The 20,442-nt window shown below is 38.2% G+C and overlaps 1 protein-coding gene across 1 annotated transcript; it reads right to left on the bottom strand.

Moving 5' to 3' along the window:
* Positions 1-3,028: 3,028 nt before the first annotated feature.
* LOC101339958 (teneurin-1) lies at positions 3,029-16,020 on the bottom strand. The gene is made up of 4 exons (XM_033849265.2): positions 15,637-16,020; positions 13,565-14,785; positions 12,843-12,985; positions 3,029-7,427 (listed from the first exon to the last, which is right to left on the bottom strand). The coding sequence occupies exons 1-4, from the start codon at positions 16,016-16,018 to the stop codon at positions 6,669-6,671; spliced, it is 2,505 nt and encodes an 834-aa protein (XP_033705156.2). The 5' UTR covers positions 16,019-16,020; the 3' UTR covers positions 3,029-6,668.
* Positions 16,021-20,442: the final 4,422 nt, after the last annotated feature.

The following is a 20,442-nucleotide window of genomic DNA, read 5'->3' as shown; positions in this document are numbered from 1 at the left end:
GATGAAGGTCATCTTATCTTATTGGACTGATTCACTGAAAAAGGTAAGTGCTTTTCTGATTTTGCTATTGTCAAATTTTCCAGTTGATGTGCCTACCCACTGTTTTCTTTTGCTGGCCTTTTATTCATCAAGTTTTTTGCGCTTTTTCTTTCCTGGCATGAGCATCCTTGCTATTTCCCAGTACATAATAGCTTGCACCTTTACAGAAAGGTCATATCCTTGCCATATCTAAAATATTGCCATGTTAACATATACCTGTAAGATGCTGAGTAAAGGTAGAAAAATGCACATATATTTCTAAGTGCACACCTTTCTTCAGAAAAAAACGTGTGTCAGCAAGCCCACAAGGAACATGACAGTTTATCAAATACTTGTTCATTTCCTCTGAAATTTGTTCTGAAGAGATAAGGTCAGTAGGGAGACAAGCTTAGGTAATTGTCCATTTGGCTGTTACAGGCAGGGAACTTTTGTGGTAGTACATAGGTAGAATAGGTCTACAGAGGATGCCTCTGATTAAGTCTTCTGGTATAAATCAAGGGCTGGATTTAAGATATTATTTGTGGTAGAATGGATAGAAAAGTTAAAATGTGAGAACCAGCTTTAAAATCTGTTAAGAATGTTTAGACATCAGCTTATGCTTTATTTGATTCACTTATTGAGTTCAGAATCCAAAGTCTATTAATAATAAAACCCAGATTTGCCCTTGAGCATTTCAAGGTTACAGATGCCTAGTCTTCCTGTTAGTGGGCTATAAATTCAACTTTGTCACCTATGTTTGCCCTTGCAGTAAATGGGACACCATAATTTTGCAGTTTGCAGCTCAGGGTGAAGTTAAACTGCCCAGTTTGGACACTTTCATAATTTGGGGTCATTGGCCCAACTTGCAGTAAAAGGCTGAATTTTCATCATTAGGTCATTTGCTTTTTAAATGAATATTTTTATGTGGAAAGAATATAACCTGATCGACTGGAGAGAGCCCATCAACATAGCAAATGAGACTTGAATTTGCTTTTCGGCTTTGTCACCGATTATGCCAGTGACCTTAGGTAAGTTAGTCCGTTGCTGGTATTGCATTTGCCAAATAGGAACAATTAAGTCTTGCTCACCTCACAGGATTATTGAGATACTAGAATTATATAAATTTATGGTAGTAATATTACTAAATGTTTAAATAGCATTGATATTTAAAGATCTCTAAAAGTGAGGGTGAATAGGGAAGGAACATGGAGAAATCCCTTATCTCCTTTATAATTTTCTCCACGTAGGAGCTCTTGCTTCTTTCTTTTTGTACTGAGGGTGGGATGCATATTTTGAAAAACCAATCGCCTGGTGTTACTAATATCCCCCAACTCCACTCCCCACCCCCATTGCTTTTTGCTGATTGGTGTGTTGAAACAATCAGGATTGTCTTCTGCTCTGTCAATCTTTTCACTGTATCTCTGTATATATCAGTGAATAAAAGGCAGCAGGGCATTTTAGAGTGGTGTAAATTCCAGGATTCCAAGCAAGTTTCAGTAACAGGCTGTTTGGACTATAGGTACCTCATTACTATCAAGATGAATTTTGGAAGATCTGTTGGCCAGCCTTCCCAGTGTCACTCGTAAATGTCTTTTTGTGAAAAATAAGTGCCAATGGCCATTGTAACTGCCCAGGACTTCGGGCCTCAGAAGAGTTGTTTTTTAGTCTTTCCTGATTGCCTCCCCTGCCCCATTCATTCTTTGCCAATGCGTTGGGTTGCCCTGCTCTCCTAGCTCCCTCCCACCCCTGTTTTTCAATTCTTAATTTTCTTTCTATTGCCCAGAAAGGCATCAGCAGGAGAGAGAACCTTTATGAGTCCTAGCCTAGAGGCATTTAAACTTGAAACAGCTACTCTTTTTTTATTTTTATTTTTATTAAATGGTCATTTATGGCAGAGATCCTATATGTATGAAAAATAAAAGTGAAGAGGCGTCTGCTTAGGATTAGTGCCTTTTTGACTTATGCACCTATATTTTCAAGGTGATGTGGTTTTATTGCTCCCTTTTAGGGAGCCACTTTTCAAATCTCAGGTGACCAGACTGACTTGAGAATGCAGTTTGGCGCATGAATAAAATGGGACACAGTGTTCATTTGCAATTTTATTTTTTAAAAATGAAATATTCAAAGTACTTTTTTCTTTCAAATATCGACACATAATGTTTAACTTTAAATATTTACAGCATGTTGTGATGCTCTTGTAGAAAAATGCATGCTTCTGGCCTGAAAGCCAGAGCAAAATGCAAAAGACCATTTAACTGCAGCCAGAGAACATGAACCTGTACAGTATCCAGTCACTTTTCAGCACAGGATTGAGAGCAGGAATACAAAACTGGAACCTATTGTTTCCTAGCAACATGGCTCAGGCCATTATAACACAATTTCCTGTATGATTAGAACCTTTAACTGTTGTTATATAGAAACTGAAAATCTTGGCATACACTGTAAACATCTTTACTTCTCATGAGAAAGTAAGCAGCTAAAAAGAATATTTTTCTGACGTAAAGGCTATACTTCTCTTTTTCACCTTCTTTCTTACTGATGCTTTTGCCAGAAGAATAGTAAAGATTTAGACATTGTCATGAATCATACAAGTAAAATATTTTCAAGGACACAATCTGATATACTAACATTTATTTAAGAGGTTAAAGTCCACCACTAAATCTAAGGAAAGATTTTTTTAACTGCCAAACACGTTTCCTTTGACAAATAATGTAAGATGACAACTGCCAAGACAAAATCCACAGCAAGTTTAACTCTAACTATTTTCAGTTACTGTTTAGGAAGTAATTTCTTCTTACACACAGTAGTATATTTGGTCCTTAATAGCTTTCACGTGAAGGACACACTGAAACAGTCACTATTTTGTGGTTGAATTCTTTTTTGTTGTTGTTTGTTATTTTCTGGTTTTTTTCTTTGTTTTGTTTTTTTGCTTTTTTTGTTTTTTTGTTTTTTTGCAGAATAAAGAACCTTACAGAAGGCTGTGGAAGAGCAGTCTGAGATCTGAAGTACTAGTCAGGTCAGCTATGTGTACGTGAGTTCCTCTAAGAACACAAGAACGTTGCATCCAACCTGTAGCCTTCTGTTTTTCCACAAGCTATAATACTCTCCAGTCTCTCCAAAAGTTCCTTTCAGTACTTGATTACTGTACTTTTGCTTCCATTACCACTGAACTCCATTACAGTTGCCCTTACAGGAACATATCTTTATAAATGCAAAAACTTTGCCCTGACTCTCTTAGGTGCTATTACAGTAGGGCCTGGTCTGGTTAAAAATTTTTTTAAAAAAAGGAAAGAGAGGAAAAAAAGTAGAAACAACATGATAGGATGCTTGAAACTGTGTCAATAGTAATGAAAAAGAACAATCTTACAAAAATTAGAATTAATTGTATACCTCTCTATATAGCATGTGAATTCCAAATTATACATCATTAAGTTTTCATACATTTGGCTATGTTGTATATATTATATTATATATATAGTCTATATATTATAGATCTTCTAGATAAATTGACAGTAAAGGACACGCTTATTTTATACATTATTTTGTTGGGTTAAAAATAAAACATATGCCTATTTATATGGTGAGTGTTTTACTAAAAATTAGTATGAATTGGGCTTTATATCCCTTTCCTTCAGGAATCATGCTTCTAATCAGTAATGATTAGAATGACAACTAAAAATAAATATATTTAAATGTCTGTTCAACTGTGAACTTTTCAGCTCATTTGGATCTCTAGACTGTAGTGCAAGAGTCAAAACAAAATAAAACAAAGCACAAATAAAATGGGCCTAACTAGGAAAAAGAAACAACCATGGAGTATTCCCTGCCTCCGGCCCAGAATATTCTTCATAGGAGAGCCCAACTGCTGTGCTCTCACTTGAACTTACTTGAATGGTGTGTGGCTGTGTAGTGTCAGCCACCTGTCTTCTGGGTATGAGAAATTCATATATTTCTCTTTAAAATGCTTTTACTTTCATCAAGAAATACAAATGAATTGTTCTTTCATTAATTTAAACTTCAGAACTACAAGTCAATAAAGGCATCCTTTGTATTCACATGAATAGGAAGTGATGTACTCAATATCTCCATGTTCTTATTAAGAAATGCCAAAATGTTTCTCTTAGATTTACTACTCATTAGTGCTAACCTTTTGGGTTTTTTTCTCTTTCCTCCTAAAAAACTTTGGAAGTGGTAAAGAGAACAGTAATAGTTCAAGGCAGTATTAAAACCACAGCTCTAAGTGATAAAAAGTGCATTTTCTGAATATAATACAAATATAACTTTAAGAAACTAAAGGCACAAATTAAATATGTATTTCAAACTAGAAATGCACAGTTCATGGTAATTACTATTAAGTAAAAGCTTCAAATACTTGTTTCTAATGGATATTTAAAGCAGTTTGAAAATGATACATCATCAGTGAATTGCAAAAAAGTATAATCGCTTAAAGTATAAGCAAAATAGACTCTAATATTGACATCTTGGATTAGTGATAAAATACATCATCACATTTATGAATGCACTCTTTATATACAGTTCATAAGTTACTTTTCCATTGATTTAAAAGAACATCAGAGGTTCTAGGAACTTAAGGTCCATTTTTAGGCTGGTGTGGAGGTATTCAAATTTTCAACAAGTTTGCTAGTAATTTTAGATCCTGTCCTGAATAAATACTATACCATTAACACAGGCCTGATTCAGGGGAAAAAAACCCCAATATGAGTGAGTTCATCGTGAATTCTTTCTCTCTCTTGGAATACATGTGTAATCCCAACCTGAAGGTTTTGAAAATGAAATGTCTGGATACACCCTCCCCTACTGTCAGCGGGCCCTTGCCTTTCTCTCACTCTTTGTGTAGTTAGGAGCCAGACTCTTTAAAAACCTTAATGTGAGCCTGGATTCTGACTTTGCATATTTTCAAAAAAGACTGTCATCACAAAGCAAGGCAATGACCCCACACTGCATTTAGGTAGTGGCTGGAAAGAATCCAAACTGCGACATTCCATCATAAATTCTCCTTCAGACATAGTGAGTGTCCAGACCTGGTGATGAAAGTGCTGAAGGTGGCTCAGGAGAATTTTCCACAGGCCACATTGTGCTGTCCTGTATTTTCATTTGTGGTAACTTACAATTGCACAGCAGTTTACAAACTGTCTCTTTGTCACTGGGCACAAAACTCCCAGCTCACCAAGGGGCTTCTTTTACGACAGGATTCATACAGATTGAGAAACTGCAGCTGATATTAACACTAATCCTGATCTTTTCTGCATTTTAAATGATTGTAGAACAAAAATAACCCTTCCTGGAAAATAGCTATTTTCCTAGGCAGGAGAGATGATTAAATCAAAAATAAATGGGCAAAGACAGAGAACTAAAATAACTAACCGTATAAATTATCTTAGTAAAAAATAGTCTGCCTCTCTATAATTAGTTGAAATGTTTTAGGTTGGAAAGGACTCACTTAATTAAATTTCCTATGGCTGGGAGATGTTCAATACAGAATTGCACATTTGAAAGATAAATCTAAGTGGGGTGAAACAATGTGGCAGCAACTTCCCGTGATGTTTAGTTTGGTCTTCCCTTTGGTACTTTCCTTTCAACTTAGTACTATGTCTATTTTTTTTTTAAAGGTTTTTGGCTCTTATGAATTTCTGCAGTAGTAGTGAGTGTAATGTGTCGGCATCCCAGGCATGTATGCCTGTGAAAGCCTATTTTTTTTTTTGTACCAGAATCACACTTTGTAGTAAATTACCTTTCATGTGCACAAAACCATTGGATTAGTGTATAAATACTGAATCACGAATGTGAAACTATGACCAAAACACACCCTATATATAAATGAGAAATTCCTACCCAGGTTAATAAAAGCTATGTTTTCATGACACTAATACAGCTGGACAACTGAGTACAAAATGTAGTCAAAACAAGTTGGGTGGGAGGAGTTACATTGGCCAGCTGCCTTGGTATCATGTACACACGAGCAAATAGTGGCAATTGGGTTTGGTGACCACACCCACAGGGAAGCGTGGTAGACAGAACCCAGCCACCACACGCCAAAACACAGCACAACAACATGGCATCTATTTCAACAAGCAAGGAGGAATCATCAGGGATGAAGGGCAAATGGGTCCTGACTCTAGGAGATGGTGGCCGAAGACATTTTACACTTCTTTCAAAGTTTCCTATAACAGATCTGGAACATGTGAAAGAGCTGGCAGTCTTTCAAAATGCAAGGTTCAGATATGATTGCACCACCTTTCAAATAGCCCGCAAGTTCTGCCAAAAGCTGAATATGAAACCACGTGTCACAATAGACATAGAGAACCTTGGGTTCTTTCTTTATATTTGAACATCGGCATGGTTCCACAAATTGAAAGCGGTGCTTGCTGAAAAAAATTTTTTTTTAGTTGAGTTCTACTTGTGTTATTTTGAATACTGCCACACAAGAACTAAAAATCTCTGTCATTTCTTAAAGAGTTTAAACAAACAATATTAAAATACCATCTTCCGTCACATTGAAAGGCAGTTGGATATGTTTCTCCTCCATATTTACATATACAGAGTTCTGATCTAGAAAACCAATACAATAAACCATTTTATGTTTTAAAAACAGGCAGTCTTTGGTGACGCAAAGGCAGAGATTTTTTTTGTTACCTCCTGCCTATTTCGCTCTGTCTCATAAAGTGAATATTGTTGGCACTGTCAGAAAGTTCTAAATACTGCTCAACAGACAAAACAAAATACCCATCATAACTTTGTACTCTCCCAGTGCTCAGCAGCTGCTGCTTTTCCCCCTCTGTCCATGCCCGGATACCCTCTTCCCCTTCTTGCAGCCTTCTTTGCTCCTTAGTCCAGGCCTGGGCCACAGCACGCTGTCTGGCGATCTCCAACACGTGATTCTTTTCCTCTTCGACAGTTGTCCCATACCGGATGTTGAAGCACAGAGCCCCGTGCTGGAGCTGGATATCTGCAAACCGTCTAGTCCTCCCATTCAACACCGAAGTCATCTGGGACACAGTGACATTGACACCATTCTCCAGAATGCGCCTCCCCCCAGTGTTCCCGATGAGCACCAGGTCTTCCTCCAGAGACCCAAGCTTAATGAAGTAGTGCGTGTCCCTCCCCTCTATGGTAAAATGTAGGTTTTCCAGGTAATGAGCATTATTGAGAATGGCAGCCAGCCGCCTGCTATCTTCATTGGCTACTCCTATAATATCGGCTGTTACTATGCCATCCTTGATGGCGAATTTTATACCTTTGCCGAAAACAGAAGGAACAGCAGCAAACCTCGGTTGCTTCCCTCCTTCAAGGCACCGTCCATCATTATATCGGGGAGTCATAGGAAGTTGGTCCAAGGAAATGAAATTCCTGAGCTGTTTCTGGAGCTCACACTGGATACCCAGGATGGTCTAGGAAAGAAGAAAGGCACAGAGCAAAGGCAGCAGACGATTAGACACCTAGCATACGCTTGGTCACTGTAGAAAGCAAAGGCTTGCCAGGTTGCTTCCTTCTCTCTTTAATTTGCTGGTTTGTGATTTAAAAACAAGCCACGTTTGGAATCTCTTCACCAGAGCTTTGGAAAAGACTAACAGGTGACTTGATCACCTGGCATATATTTCTTGATATCTTGGTGAGTTAAGAGTTAAGCATAAGCAAATACGTTAAAACTTGATACCACAGAATCACAGAGCTAAAAGGCACTTAAGTGGGTCTAGTTCCCCCCAAACAAAGACATTTTATTTTTACCCATTCAACGGACACTGACTAGCTGTTTCTTATTGGATGTAGAGTAATACATTAGCCACAGTGAGGTATAAAGAGACAGTATAAGGCATCATTCTTGCTTTCAAGTAGCTTATGACCTTATAAATCACAAGGGCAAATCAGCAAGTCCATGGATCTTTTTATGTGGATTTAAAAAAAAAAACCTTTTTACTATGGCAGATTTCAAACATACTAAGAAATAAAGAGAAGAGAATAATGAACCTCCAAGTATCCATTGCAAAGCATCAGAAATTTTCAAAATTTTGTTAAACTTCTTTCAGGACGTTTAATTACAAAAAGCATTTACATGTTATATGTATTTACAAAAAGGGATAAGCCTATAGTACTTATTTAGAATTTCGTTTCCTTTATAATTTTTATACTTGAATTTCAAGCCCTCTCACCCCAAGTTTCAGTTTTATTTTGTTAAAGCCATTTTTTTTGGCAAACACAGATATTCCTCTTTCTTTCAGCTGAAAGATAAAGTTCTTTTCTTGTTGTCATTTGTACCTCATTAAGTGATGGAATTATCTGCCGAACCTTGAATGTTTTGGTATTCCTATTTTTCCAGAGACTTTCTCTCTGTAATATTTATTATTTTGCTTCATTACCCTTGTATACTGTTTTTTCTTGTTTTTTTTTTTAACATCTTTATTGGAGTATAATTGCTTTACAATGGTGTGTTAGTTTCTGCTTTATAACAAAGTGAATCAGTTATACATATACATATGTTCCCATATCTCTTCCCTCTTGCGTCTCCCTCCCTCCCACGCCTCCCTGTCCCACCCCTCTAGGTGGTCACAAAGCACCGAGCTGATCTCCCTGTGCTATGCGGCTGCTTCCCACTATCTATCTATTTTACGTTTTGTAGTGTATGTATGTCCATGCCACTCTCTCACTTTGTCACAGCTTACCCTTCCCCCTCCCCATATCCTCAAGTCCATTCTCTAGTAGGTCTGTGTCTTCATACCCGTCTTGCCCCTAGTTTCTTCCTGACCTTTTCTTTTTTCTTAGATTCCATATATATGTGTTAGCATATAGTATTTGTTTTTCTCTTTCTGACCTACTTCACTCTGTATGACAGACTCTAGGTCCATCCACCTCACTACAAATAACTCAATTTTGTTTCTTTTTATGGCTGCGTAACATTCCATTGTATATATCGGCCACATCTTCTTTATCCATTCATCTGTTGATGGACACTTAGGTTGCTTCCATGTCCTGGCTATTGTAAATAGAGCTGCAATAAACATTTTGGTACATGACTCTTTTTGAATTATGGTTTTCTCAGGGTATATGCCCAGTAGTGGGATTGCTGGGTCATATGGTAGTTCTATTTGTAGGTTTTTAAGGAACCTCCATACTGTTCTCCATAGTGGCTGTACCAATTCACATTCCCACCAGCAGTGCAAGAGGGTTTCCTTTTCTCCACACCCTCTCCAGCATTTATTGTTTGTAGATTTTTTGATGATGGCCATTGTGACTGGTGTGAGATGATATCTCATTGTAGTTTTGATTTGCATTTCTCTAATGATTAATGATGTTAAAGCATTCTTTCATGTGTTTGTTGGCAGTCTGTATATCTTCTTTGGACAAATGTCTGTTTAGGTCTTCTGCCCATTTTTGTATTGGGTTGTTTGTTTTTTGTTATTGAGCTGCATGAGCTGCTTGTAATTTTGGAGATTAATCCTTTGTCAGTTGCTTCATTGGCAAATATTTTCTCCCATTCTGAGGGTTGTCTTTCGGTCTTGTTTATGGTTTCCTTTGCTGTGCAAAAGCTTTTAAGTTTCATTAGGTCCCATTTGTTTATTTTTGTTTTTATTTCCATTTCTCTAGGAGGTGGGTCAAAAAGGATCTTGTGATTTATGTCATAGAGGGTTCTGCCTATGTTTTCCTCTAAGAGTTTGATAGTGTCTGGCGTTACATTTAGGGCTTTAATCCATTTTGAGTTTTTTTGTGTGTATGGTGTTAGGGAGTGTTCTAATTTCATACTTTTACATGTAGCTGTCCAGTTTTCCCAGCACCACTTATTGAAGAGGCTGTCTTTTCTCCACTGTATATTCTTGCCTCCTTTATCAAAGATAAGGTGACTATATGTGCGTGGGTTTATCTCTGGGCTTTCTATCCTGTTCCATTGGTCTATATTTCTGTTTTTGTGCCAGTACCATACTGTCTTCATTACTGTAGCTTTGTAGTATAGTCGGAAGTCAGGGAGCCTGATTCCTCCAGCTCCATTTTTCTTTCTCAAGATTGCTTTGGCTATTCGGGGTCTTTTGTGTTTCCATACAAATTGTGAAATTTTTTGTTCTAGTTCTGTGAAAAATGCCATTGGTAGTTTGATAGGGATTGCATTGAATCTGTAGATTGCTTTGGGTAGTAGAGTCATTTTCACAGTGTTGATTCTTCCAATCCAAGAACATGGTATATCTCTCCATCTATTTGTATTATCTTTAATTTCTTTCATCAGTGTCTTATAATTTTCTGCGTACAGGTCTTCTGTCTCCATAGGTAGGTTTATTCCTATATATTTTATTCTTTTGTTGCATTGGTAAATGGGAGTGTTTTCTTGATTTCATTTTCAGATTTTTCATCATTAGTGTATAGGAATGCAAGAGATTTCTGTGCATTAATTTTGTGTCATGCTACTTTACCAAATTCATTGATTAGCTCTAGTAGTTTTCTGGTAGCATCTTTAGGATACTCTATGTATAGTATCATGTCATCTGCAAACAGTGACAGCTTTACTTCTTCTTTTCTGATTTGGATTCCTTTTATTTCTTTTTCTTCTCTGATTGCTGTGGCTAAAACTTCCAAAACTATGTTGAATAAGAGTGGTGAGAGTGGGCAACCTTGTCTTGTTCCTGATCTTAGTGGAAATGGTTTCAGTTTTTCACCATTGAGGACGATGTTGGCTGTGGGTCTGTCATATATGGCCTTTATTATGTTGAGGAAAGTTCCCTCTATGCCTACTTTCTGCAGGGTTTTTATCATAAATGGGTGTTGAATTTTGTCGAAAACTTTCTCTGCATCTATTGAGATGATCATATGGTTTTTCTCCTTCAATCTGTTAATATGGTTTATCACATTGATTGATTTGCGTATATTGAAGAATCCTTGCATTCCTGGAATAAACCCCACTTGATCATGGTGCATGATCCTTTTGATGTGCTGTTGGATTCTGTTTGCTCGTATTTTGTTGAGGATTTTTGCATCTATGTTCATCAGTGATAGTGGCCTGTAGTTTTCTTTCTTTGTGACATCTTTGTCTGGTTTTGGTATCAGGGTGATGGTGGCCTTGTAGAATGAGTTTGGGAGTGTTCCTCCCTCTGCTATATTTTGGAAGAGTTTGAGAAGGATAGGTGTTAGCTCTTCTCTAAATGTTTGATAGAATTCGCCTGTGAAGCCATGTGGTCCTGGGCTTTTGTTTGTTGGAAGATTTTTAATCACAGTTTCAATTTCAGTGCTTGTGATTGATCTGTTCATATTTTCTATGTCTTCCTGGTTCAGTCTTGGCAGGTTGTACATTTCTAAGAATTTGTCCATTTCTTCCAGGTTGTCCATTTTCTTGGCATAGAGTTGCTTGTAGTAATCTCTCATGATCCTTTGTATTTCTGCAGTGTCAGTTACTTCTCCTTTTTTATTTCTAATTCTATTGATTTGAGTCTTCTCCCTTTTTTTCTTGATGAGTCTGGCTAATGGTTTATCAATTTTGTTTATCTTCTCAAAGAACCAGTTTTTAGTTTTATTGATCTTTGCTATCGTTTCCTTCATTTCTTTTTTATTTATTTCTGATCTGATCTTTATGATTTCTTTCCTTCTGCTAACTTTGGGCTGTTTTTGTTCTTCTTTCTCTAATTGCTTTAGGTGCAAAGTTAGGTTGTTTATTTGAGATGTTTCCTGTTTTTTTAAGGCAGGATTGTATTGCTATAAACTTCCCTCTTAGAACTGCTTTTGTTGCATCCCATAGGTTTTGGGTCGTCGTGTCTCAATTGTCATTTTTTTCTAGGTATTTTTTTGATTTCCTCTGATTTCTTCAGTGATCACTTCATTATTAAGTAGTGTATTGTTTAGCCTCCTTTTTTTTTTTATTTTGTGGTACGTGGGCCTCTCACCATTGTGGCCTCTCCCGTTGTGGAGTACAGGCTCTGGATGCACAGGCTCAGTGGCCATGGCTCAGGGAGCCAGCTGCTCCGCAGCATGTTGGATCTTCCCAGACCGGGGCATGAACCCGTGTCCCCTGCATCGGCAGGCGGACTCTCAACCACTGCGCCACCAGGGAAGCCCATGTGTTTGTATTTTTATACTTTTTCTTTATCAGAATAATTTTTTTTTTTTTTTGGCTGCGTCATGAGGCATGCAAGATCCTAGTTCCCCAACCAGGGATTGAACCTGTGCCCCGTGCAATGGAGGTCAGAGTCGTAACCACTGGACTGCCAGGGAAGTCCCATTTATCAGAATAATTTAATTTGTTATTCCCATGCTCTTAATGCACTATGCCCTGAATTATTTTGCAGTTGGAGATCTGATGTTTTAGGTCTCTTAGTGAACAATTTCCTCTATATAGAATCCATAATTGCCCCTTTTTTATTTTAAAGATTTTTTTTGATGTGGACCATTTTTAAAGTCTTTATTGAATTTTTTACAATACTGCTTCTGTTTTGTTTCGGTTTTTGGACCATGAAGCATGTGGGATATTAGCTCCCCCACCAGGGATTGAACCCACACCCCCTGCATTGGAAGGCAAAGTCTTAACCACTGGACCGCCAGGGAAGTCCCCCTCCATAATTGCCCTTGGTAGCCCATTTTAGAATTGTTAAAGTTCAGTTCCACTTTTTTCTTCTGCAGCAGTCATCAAGTCACACATTAGTCTTTTCTTTTCCCAAAGCTCCAATTCCCTGATCCTTTCCTCATGGAAGCTTTTTTCTACCTCCTTATTAATCATGGACATTTAAGTGAATATTCAAGAAGACTCAAACATAAGTAAGCAAATATATGTTTCACGGTGTTGGATGCTCTTCTGTTTTTTTCAGCTAAATAGAGATGGTAAAACATATACTAACCTTTCCAGGATCCCACTCTTGAGTTTTTGTCTGAAGCTGTAGAAGCTCATAAGTTAATTCCAAATTTTCTAATTCTGGTTTGGGAAATCCAGGTAGTACATTGTGTAGTTGGAAACCAAATAGCTCCAACCAACTTCCAATGTCTGTGAGACAAAAATTTAAAAGAAAAAAAGATTTTAAAGCCCATACTTTACAAATTTTGTGGAAAGCTTGAAAGATGCCTCTCCTGCCTTCGATATGTTTAGCCAATGGTAAGTTAGGGATAAACTCCCCCTTATGTCACCCACTCCAAAACATATGATCCGTTCCCCAGGGAAAGCTTTTGATTCATGGATAATCACAGAGATCAGCTCAGTTTACTGTGTGGAAATTCTCAATGTGGTAGTGGTAATAAGGCCACACAGACTGTGATATTAGATTTACTTGATGCAACAGAATCCCGATTTTTCTTCTATGAAATTATTTGTAGAAACTTTTAAGAGTGAAAACTACAAAAAGAAAGCTTAAAAGGAAAGAGAAAATGTACTGGGATGCAAAAGCATCATGTTTTATGCCAACATACACAGTTCTGCTCACTCTAGAAGACTAAGGAAGAGAGTGACTGCACAATAACTTGTGGGCTAGCTGGCAGGAAGAGGAAGCATATTTACAAAGGCATTGAGATTATGTGATAAACGAGTTTTCTCTTTACCTTAGCATAAAGTGTTACACCGTTTAAATACCTGTGGTATACTTTGCAACATCTTGAATTTTGCCAACTGGATAGTTATTTTCAAAAGAGTAGAGGTTGAATGGTTTAGGAAGGAGGTTCAACTGTTTCCATATGTGATGATTAGGCGTCGTCCATCTACCAGCAACAACATCATAGTCTCTTTGCCCCAGGTGCACTAATTTAGTAAGGAAATCATAGAGTCCTCCATGAAAACCAATGATGACCTGAAAGTCAGGGTAAGTGTCATGATAGATATCTCCATAAGGCGTGTACAGTATCTCTTTTATCACCTGACCTCGACTGCTGAACACGGCTAGCGGGGTTCCTGTATTATCACAGGCTACGTAATATTCTTCACCACTGCTTAGCTCCATGGCAATAAGGTGACCTTGGAGATCATAATACAGGGATGTAATCTCTGAGCTCGTGTGGTTGTACAAATGAGTAACTCTTATGGGGTTGGCAAGGTCTGCATAAAAGAACTGGAGGTGCTGTCCTAGGCTGGACTTACTGGCGACACGTCGCCCAAGCCCATCGTAGTAATACTGCACAGTCCAGCCAGAAGCCTTATTGTAGGCTTTCTGCAGCAGACCATTAGAATTATATTCGAATATGTCATTTCCCCTCTGCCTCAGAAAGCCATCTTCATCCATTTTATACTGAATTTCTCCTAGTCTGGTGATGCGATCTCGGAGGTCATATCGGAGAGGAGTAAGACGAGCACTATTCCCGTGGCTTAAGAGGTTGATGTTGCCATTCAGATCATAACTATAACGCCACTGGGTTTTATCATTTACAGAAACAGTTTGAAGTTGCCCATCAGCATCGTATTCATAGAAATATCTTGTTATATTGGCATCTACTCCTACTCTGATATCACATATTACCATTCGGCCCATATTATCGTATTGAATAGTCATCCAGTAGGCAATTGCCTTTAGGATTTCATACTGGACTTCAATGACTTGTCCATTGGCGTTGAAGATCTTGGTGTGCTTCATCACTGTAGTAGTTATGACCTGATTTAAATCGTAATTAATTACACTGAATTTTCCAAACTGCTCTGTTCTACCAGAGACATCAACATATCGGTACAGATCTATGGGCAAAGGGGTTTCATTTATCACAGCTTGCATGCTGGTGACGCGGAAGTTGTTGTAGCTGTAGTCAAACCGAGCATTCACAAGGCCTTCTTCACTGAATCTGAAAATCTGGCGCCCAATAAGAGGTCCTGAAGGGATCAAAATAAAAATAATGAGAACAAAGCTAGGCGCTCAACACTGAACAATCAGAAAGTTCTAGTGTTCTTTTCTTTAGTATGGATGCTTTTACATTCAAAATAAAATATTAGAGATTGACCTCTGATATCTAATGCCTGGGCATCTCATCTCATAGATATATATATTCTCATAGTTGTGGTCACCAAATATGAAAAAATTTTAAATACTGTATATTATAGTTATAGAATAATTTAACTATAGGAACTTTAGAAGTAATAACCCATCCAGTAGTTGAGGTGATGAAACTGATATTATAAACATGTTTTTTTAAAAACAATTACAGACAAAAATACTTTCAGTTTATTTAACCTGTGCTACAAAGTCAGAGGGTCAGGTTTTGACCAATTCCAGCATTCAAGTAACTGGATTTGGGCATTTTATAAACCGAAAGGATGAAGTATAATCAAAAGTTGTGACTTTTAAAGACATGTTGCCATCAACTGAGGCTTATAGAGGTTATATAGGGCTTGAGTTAGTTTCAGTGAGACTCATATCTTGCAGCTGCATCTTTGGGAAGATTTGGTGGTGAGTAGGGACCGGTACACAGTTAGACTAGGTACCTAGAACTCAACTTTCTTGAGAGCTGAGACACAGAAAGAGAAATGTACTGTATGTTTTTAAGGAATCAGCTTTCATGTCACTTATGTTTTTCATTTTCAATGGAAGATGATTTGATAATGCAAGTGAAATTTGGTTGAATTGAAGAATGTCTATAGGTTAATGCTTATATCTCAGACTGTGGCCAGCAAAAATTTCATAAGACTGATGTGGTTGTATACATCACCACCCTTTCACAACAAACCTGTTTGCCTGTATCTGATTGTGCAAATGAAGCCATCGTGCATCAGGTGTATTGTCTTAATCACTCCAGAAGACTCTTCATATGTTAATGTGACCTGGGTGGTATCATAGAGAATCTCGGACAGCCTTGCTTGCTTGGTGTACTTGTATAAAACTCTGCGCCCTGTCCCCAGCTGCAGGGTCTGTAGTAGTCGGCCATCTCGACTATAGTCTTGGATAAAAGAAGTGCTACTGTCTGGTGGGGAGTAGATGTTCCGGTAGTAGCCCACTGAAAGCATGGTTTGTAAACTGTGGCGCACCATACTAGGCATGGTGACTGAGAGCAGACAATCCGATTGGTCATACTCAAAGATATAACGCCGCTGGCTATGTAAGAGAAGCATCACAGACTGAAACGAGACAAAGGCACGACAGCATAATAGTACCATTGGAGTTCAGGAGATTAAAGAAAATACACATTCATCCATTCAACACAAATTTATGGAGCACTTACTGTGTGCCAGGCACTGTGGTGGACCCTAGTGGATGCAGTAGTGGGCAATAATGTGTCTATCTTAAACTTACAGTTTAATGGAAGAGAAAGACGAATAACCAGACAATTATAATATAGTGTGAAATGTGTTATGACAGAGGAAGTACAGGGCGCTTATGGGAAGCGGAGGAAGAGCAGCTAACTCAGATAAGAGGTCAAGAAAGGCGTCCTGGAGGCTGGGACATCTGAGTTGAGACATAAAGGGTGACTAGGGGTTGCCCAGATAAAGGCAGGGTGGTGGGTGGAACAGGATGGGGAGAGTATTCCTGACACAGGGCATAGCACTGTGAGGGTCAGGATAAGAAAGAGAACATGGCTTTTTCAGGGAATGACAGGAATTTTGTGTGGCCAGAGTATGGGTGTGTTGGAAGGGGTGGGTGAATGGCAAGAGCTGAGGCCAGGCAGGTAGGCTGGATCTAGATCACACTGGGGTTTCTAAGCCACGCTAAGGAGTTTGGACTTTAACCTGCTGGCAACAAGGAAAACGCTGAAAGCAAATCGAAGGACAGGGCAATCCAGTAGGTATTCCAGAAAGGTTACTATTGCTTCAATGTGGAGGTGGATTGGAGGGAGGTAAATGGGGGGCAGGGCATGCCACATATTAAGTATTAGTCACCAAAAAATACTTATTGACTTTATAGAGGTGTCTTTCTGAAAAGTTGTATATAAAATATTACTATTACAGTAGTCCCCTCCTTATCTGCAGTTTTGCTTTCTGAGTTACCCACAGTCAACTGCTGTCTGAAAATATTAAATGGAAAGTTCCAGAAATAAACAATTCATGAGTTTTAAATTGCACACTGTTCTGAGTAGTGTGATGAAATCTCACGCTGTCCTTCCCAGGATGTGGATCATCCCTTTGTTCAGTGTATCCACGCTGTATCTGCTACCCGCCCGATAGTACAGGAAATATCAGTATATATGGGGTTCCATACTATCCACAGTTTCAGGCATCCACTGGGGGCCTCGGAACGTATCCCCCGCAGGTAAGGGGGGACTACTGTATTGCTCTGCTATTCGTGTTTTAAACTATATTAGGGAAACATGCCATTAACAGTGAAGACTTCTCTGGTTATGCAAGCCCTCTCCCCCAAACTGATCTGTATTTCAGAAAGTTATTTGTTGAGGTATAATGCTTTGCACGTTATGGGTGCTTCATTGATATTGGTTTATCTTATTTTAATTTTAAATATAGACATAAAAAGAACACTACTGTAGGGAGAACTCAAACCCTATTTCTAATTGAAAAGCATTTAAGCCTCATCTTTCAATAAAAATAAAAATTGTTCACCCCTGGGAATTCTGATATATCTCCCTAAGGGAGCTTTTACCCCTCCTTTCTTGAGAATTGGCTTATCAAGCAAAAAGATTTAGTTGAGCTTTATTTTCTGAAGTTTCTGTTATGAAAACAATAGGTATCTTTTCATTTTCTAAATATAAATTACATAAATAGTTATGAATATGAATTACATAAGCATATATAATGTACTTTTAAAACTTCTAAGTATGAAATTATACTCTAATATTGAACATGCTTCTTGAAACTGCACGTCATCCCTGCTCGTCTGAGAATTGATATGGAATCGCATGTCAGTACTGTGAAGTCAAAGTCAGCACTTATTTGCTTGTTCGCTTATCCTTTCCTTCTTTTCCACCAAGTACTCTGCCCGGGGATACAGAGCTGTGTGGAAATCCTATCACCTCATCACCTGTGGACACCCTGTAGCTCCAGAAAATCTGCTGAACAGAAGGCTGGAGACTTGGAACTCCTGCGGGGGCACGAGGACACAAAGGGACCACTGAGTCCTTGACCACGGCAGAACTCAACAGAACCTGGGAGGAAATTGGTGGGAGATGCCTTTGCATCACCTCTATGCTGAAAGCCAGATTTCTCAGCTACTTTCCACTCTCTTCTGTCAATTTGCCATGAACAAATGACATCTGTCACCTGCGATGTGGGCCAGGGACAATCACCATATGGCTCGCACACATTATCTAGTACCAGCCTGCCTGGGCCAGGCCTTTTCCAGTCGCTGTACCAGCCTTGCCAAACATTTATAGCACATCGCCATTGTGTTCTCTCCCTGCTCTCATCCTCTGCGCTGCAGTAAACTACTGCCTGACCCTGTTCCTGGGTGGTGCTGATGCTGCGCTGTCTCAAAAGCTCCCTGGTCTGTTTTAAAGCTTCCTGCCAATGGCAAAAATGTGGATGATGTGATTAGAAATCTCATGAATGTAACCGTTGCGTTGCCAGACTACCATTTAGTTCTCACTTGCCTGCTTTTTCACTTTGGGTGGGCATTATTATCAGCTCTTTCAAAAACAATACTTATGAGTCCATCCAGTGCCCATAGTGCAGCTATACGGTAAAAGGCCATTTCTTATTCGTTGAAACAATGGAGTGGGAGACTTTGTATTTTTTAAAAATTGATTGTGAGATCCGAAAAGACTGTGACATCATTGTAAAGAAGAAAACAAGAACAATCATGGCTGTATACTCATTTGAACACGAGTAGAAATGAGAAATGGCAGAAATTTGAAAAATTAAAGCATTTGAATGACCACCAGATGGCAGTCTGGGGCCACCTGGAAGCACAAGCCAAAGGCTGCATTCTCTCCCTCGAGGCAGCCTTTGAAAATTTCAGCCCCAAAGAGGCAATTTTGTGTAAATGTATCAGACTAAAGCATCTTATTAAATGATTATAAAATATATTTAAATGTATTTAAAAATGAAGTTCTTAAGAACAATTTTAGGAAACGGAAAGATGTAAATTTACTGTAATACAAAATTTTAGCCCCACAAGTCTTCAAAATATAATTAACTCAGGGAAGGCTCATAAATCAAGATAGAGAATTAATGGCCGCACAGAGAAAACTTAAGAAACAATAATTGATTTTTTTAAATAGAGATGAGATCATTTAAGCCACCGCAGCTATCAGCCAAATAATTATTTTTCTCCTAATGGCTACAAATCATTGCGCATGAAAATGATACGAGTAGTTTTTACTTACTCTAGAGGAAGTCAAACAATTTTTACAAAATTTCTGCACATTAAGGTGAAATATCTGCTGTTTGATTTTTAATATATCATGGTATAGGGATGGCAAGCAAATTTACAGAGGTACTACCAGAAGTATTTTGAGGTATAAAAAGAGACTTATATTTTAAAGTTTGAGAACTCTTACTTCAAAATATACTACTAGAGCCAGCCTCTTTGTCTTGCTCTGCCCCAGACATAGTGAAAGAATGTTCCAGCGAAGGCCATGTTAAAGAGAGGACTTTAAAAGAGCACGGGGAGGCACAGAACCTCATCACCTCACTGGAAAAGTTACATGTTAACTGGATTTTGGTAAATTGAATATTCTTTACCTTTTCTTTCTAGAATCACAATTTCAAAGTTGCTTTAATTTCCTTCCTTTTTTCCTTCCTTCCGTTCTTTCCTGTTTTAATTTACCTTCAAGTAGCAGTAACTGCCAGCCTTTAAGTTCTTCGATTCATATAAATACTAGAATAAATACTAGAATGCACGATTTAAATGGAAAGGAATTAACTTTTATTGAATGACTAGATGTGCTGGGTGCTTTATATTGTTATTTCATTTAATCGCTGCTTCTATTCAGTGAATTAATTATTATCACTGGTAATAATAATGTTAATAAAATCAATCTCGTGATAGATGATTTTTGGAAAGTAAAGAACCATTCCATAATTATGTGTTTTGTAGGTTCTGAGTTTTGCATAATAGCATTGCTTAAGTCACGGGCTATCTTGTAACTAGAGAACAAATTAAATATGAAATCAAGAAAGGGAGAAAAGTCAACTAAAAGGCACAAGCGATTTGGCTGTCTCACTGGTCAGTTAACTAGTCTTTGGAAGTCACTGGGGCTTTTCTCCATACATTGTTTTGTGACAATAAGGTCTTATTTCTGTCTACTGCAGACACTGACAGTCTCAGGGAGCTCTCTTTGTTGTGTTTTTTTTTTTAAAGAATTATTGCCAAGTAAGTTTCTGTAGCAAAACGGACGTATGTGAAGTTTGCTTCACATCATTCTTTGCTGAAATAACTGTGCTGAAATAATCAGTTAATCCAGAAAAGGGGAACAATAAAATTGCTTCATTGGTGTCAGAGAAGAGGCTAAATAACTATATGCAGGGCTGAAATTTAAGTTTCAACAGGCTCTTTTGTCATCCTATGGACAGCCTAAAGGGAAAGTTCTACGAGACATAGAAGCAACTGTCTACAGGCAGTTAGCTCAGTGGCCAGACTGTGGCGC

This window comes from Tursiops truncatus, chromosome X, assembly GCF_011762595.2.
Source record: "Tursiops truncatus isolate mTurTru1 chromosome X, mTurTru1.mat.Y, whole genome shotgun sequence".
NCBI lineage: Eukaryota > Metazoa > Chordata > Mammalia > Artiodactyla > Delphinidae > Tursiops > Tursiops truncatus.
This window is presented reverse-complemented; position numbering and strand designations above follow the sequence as displayed.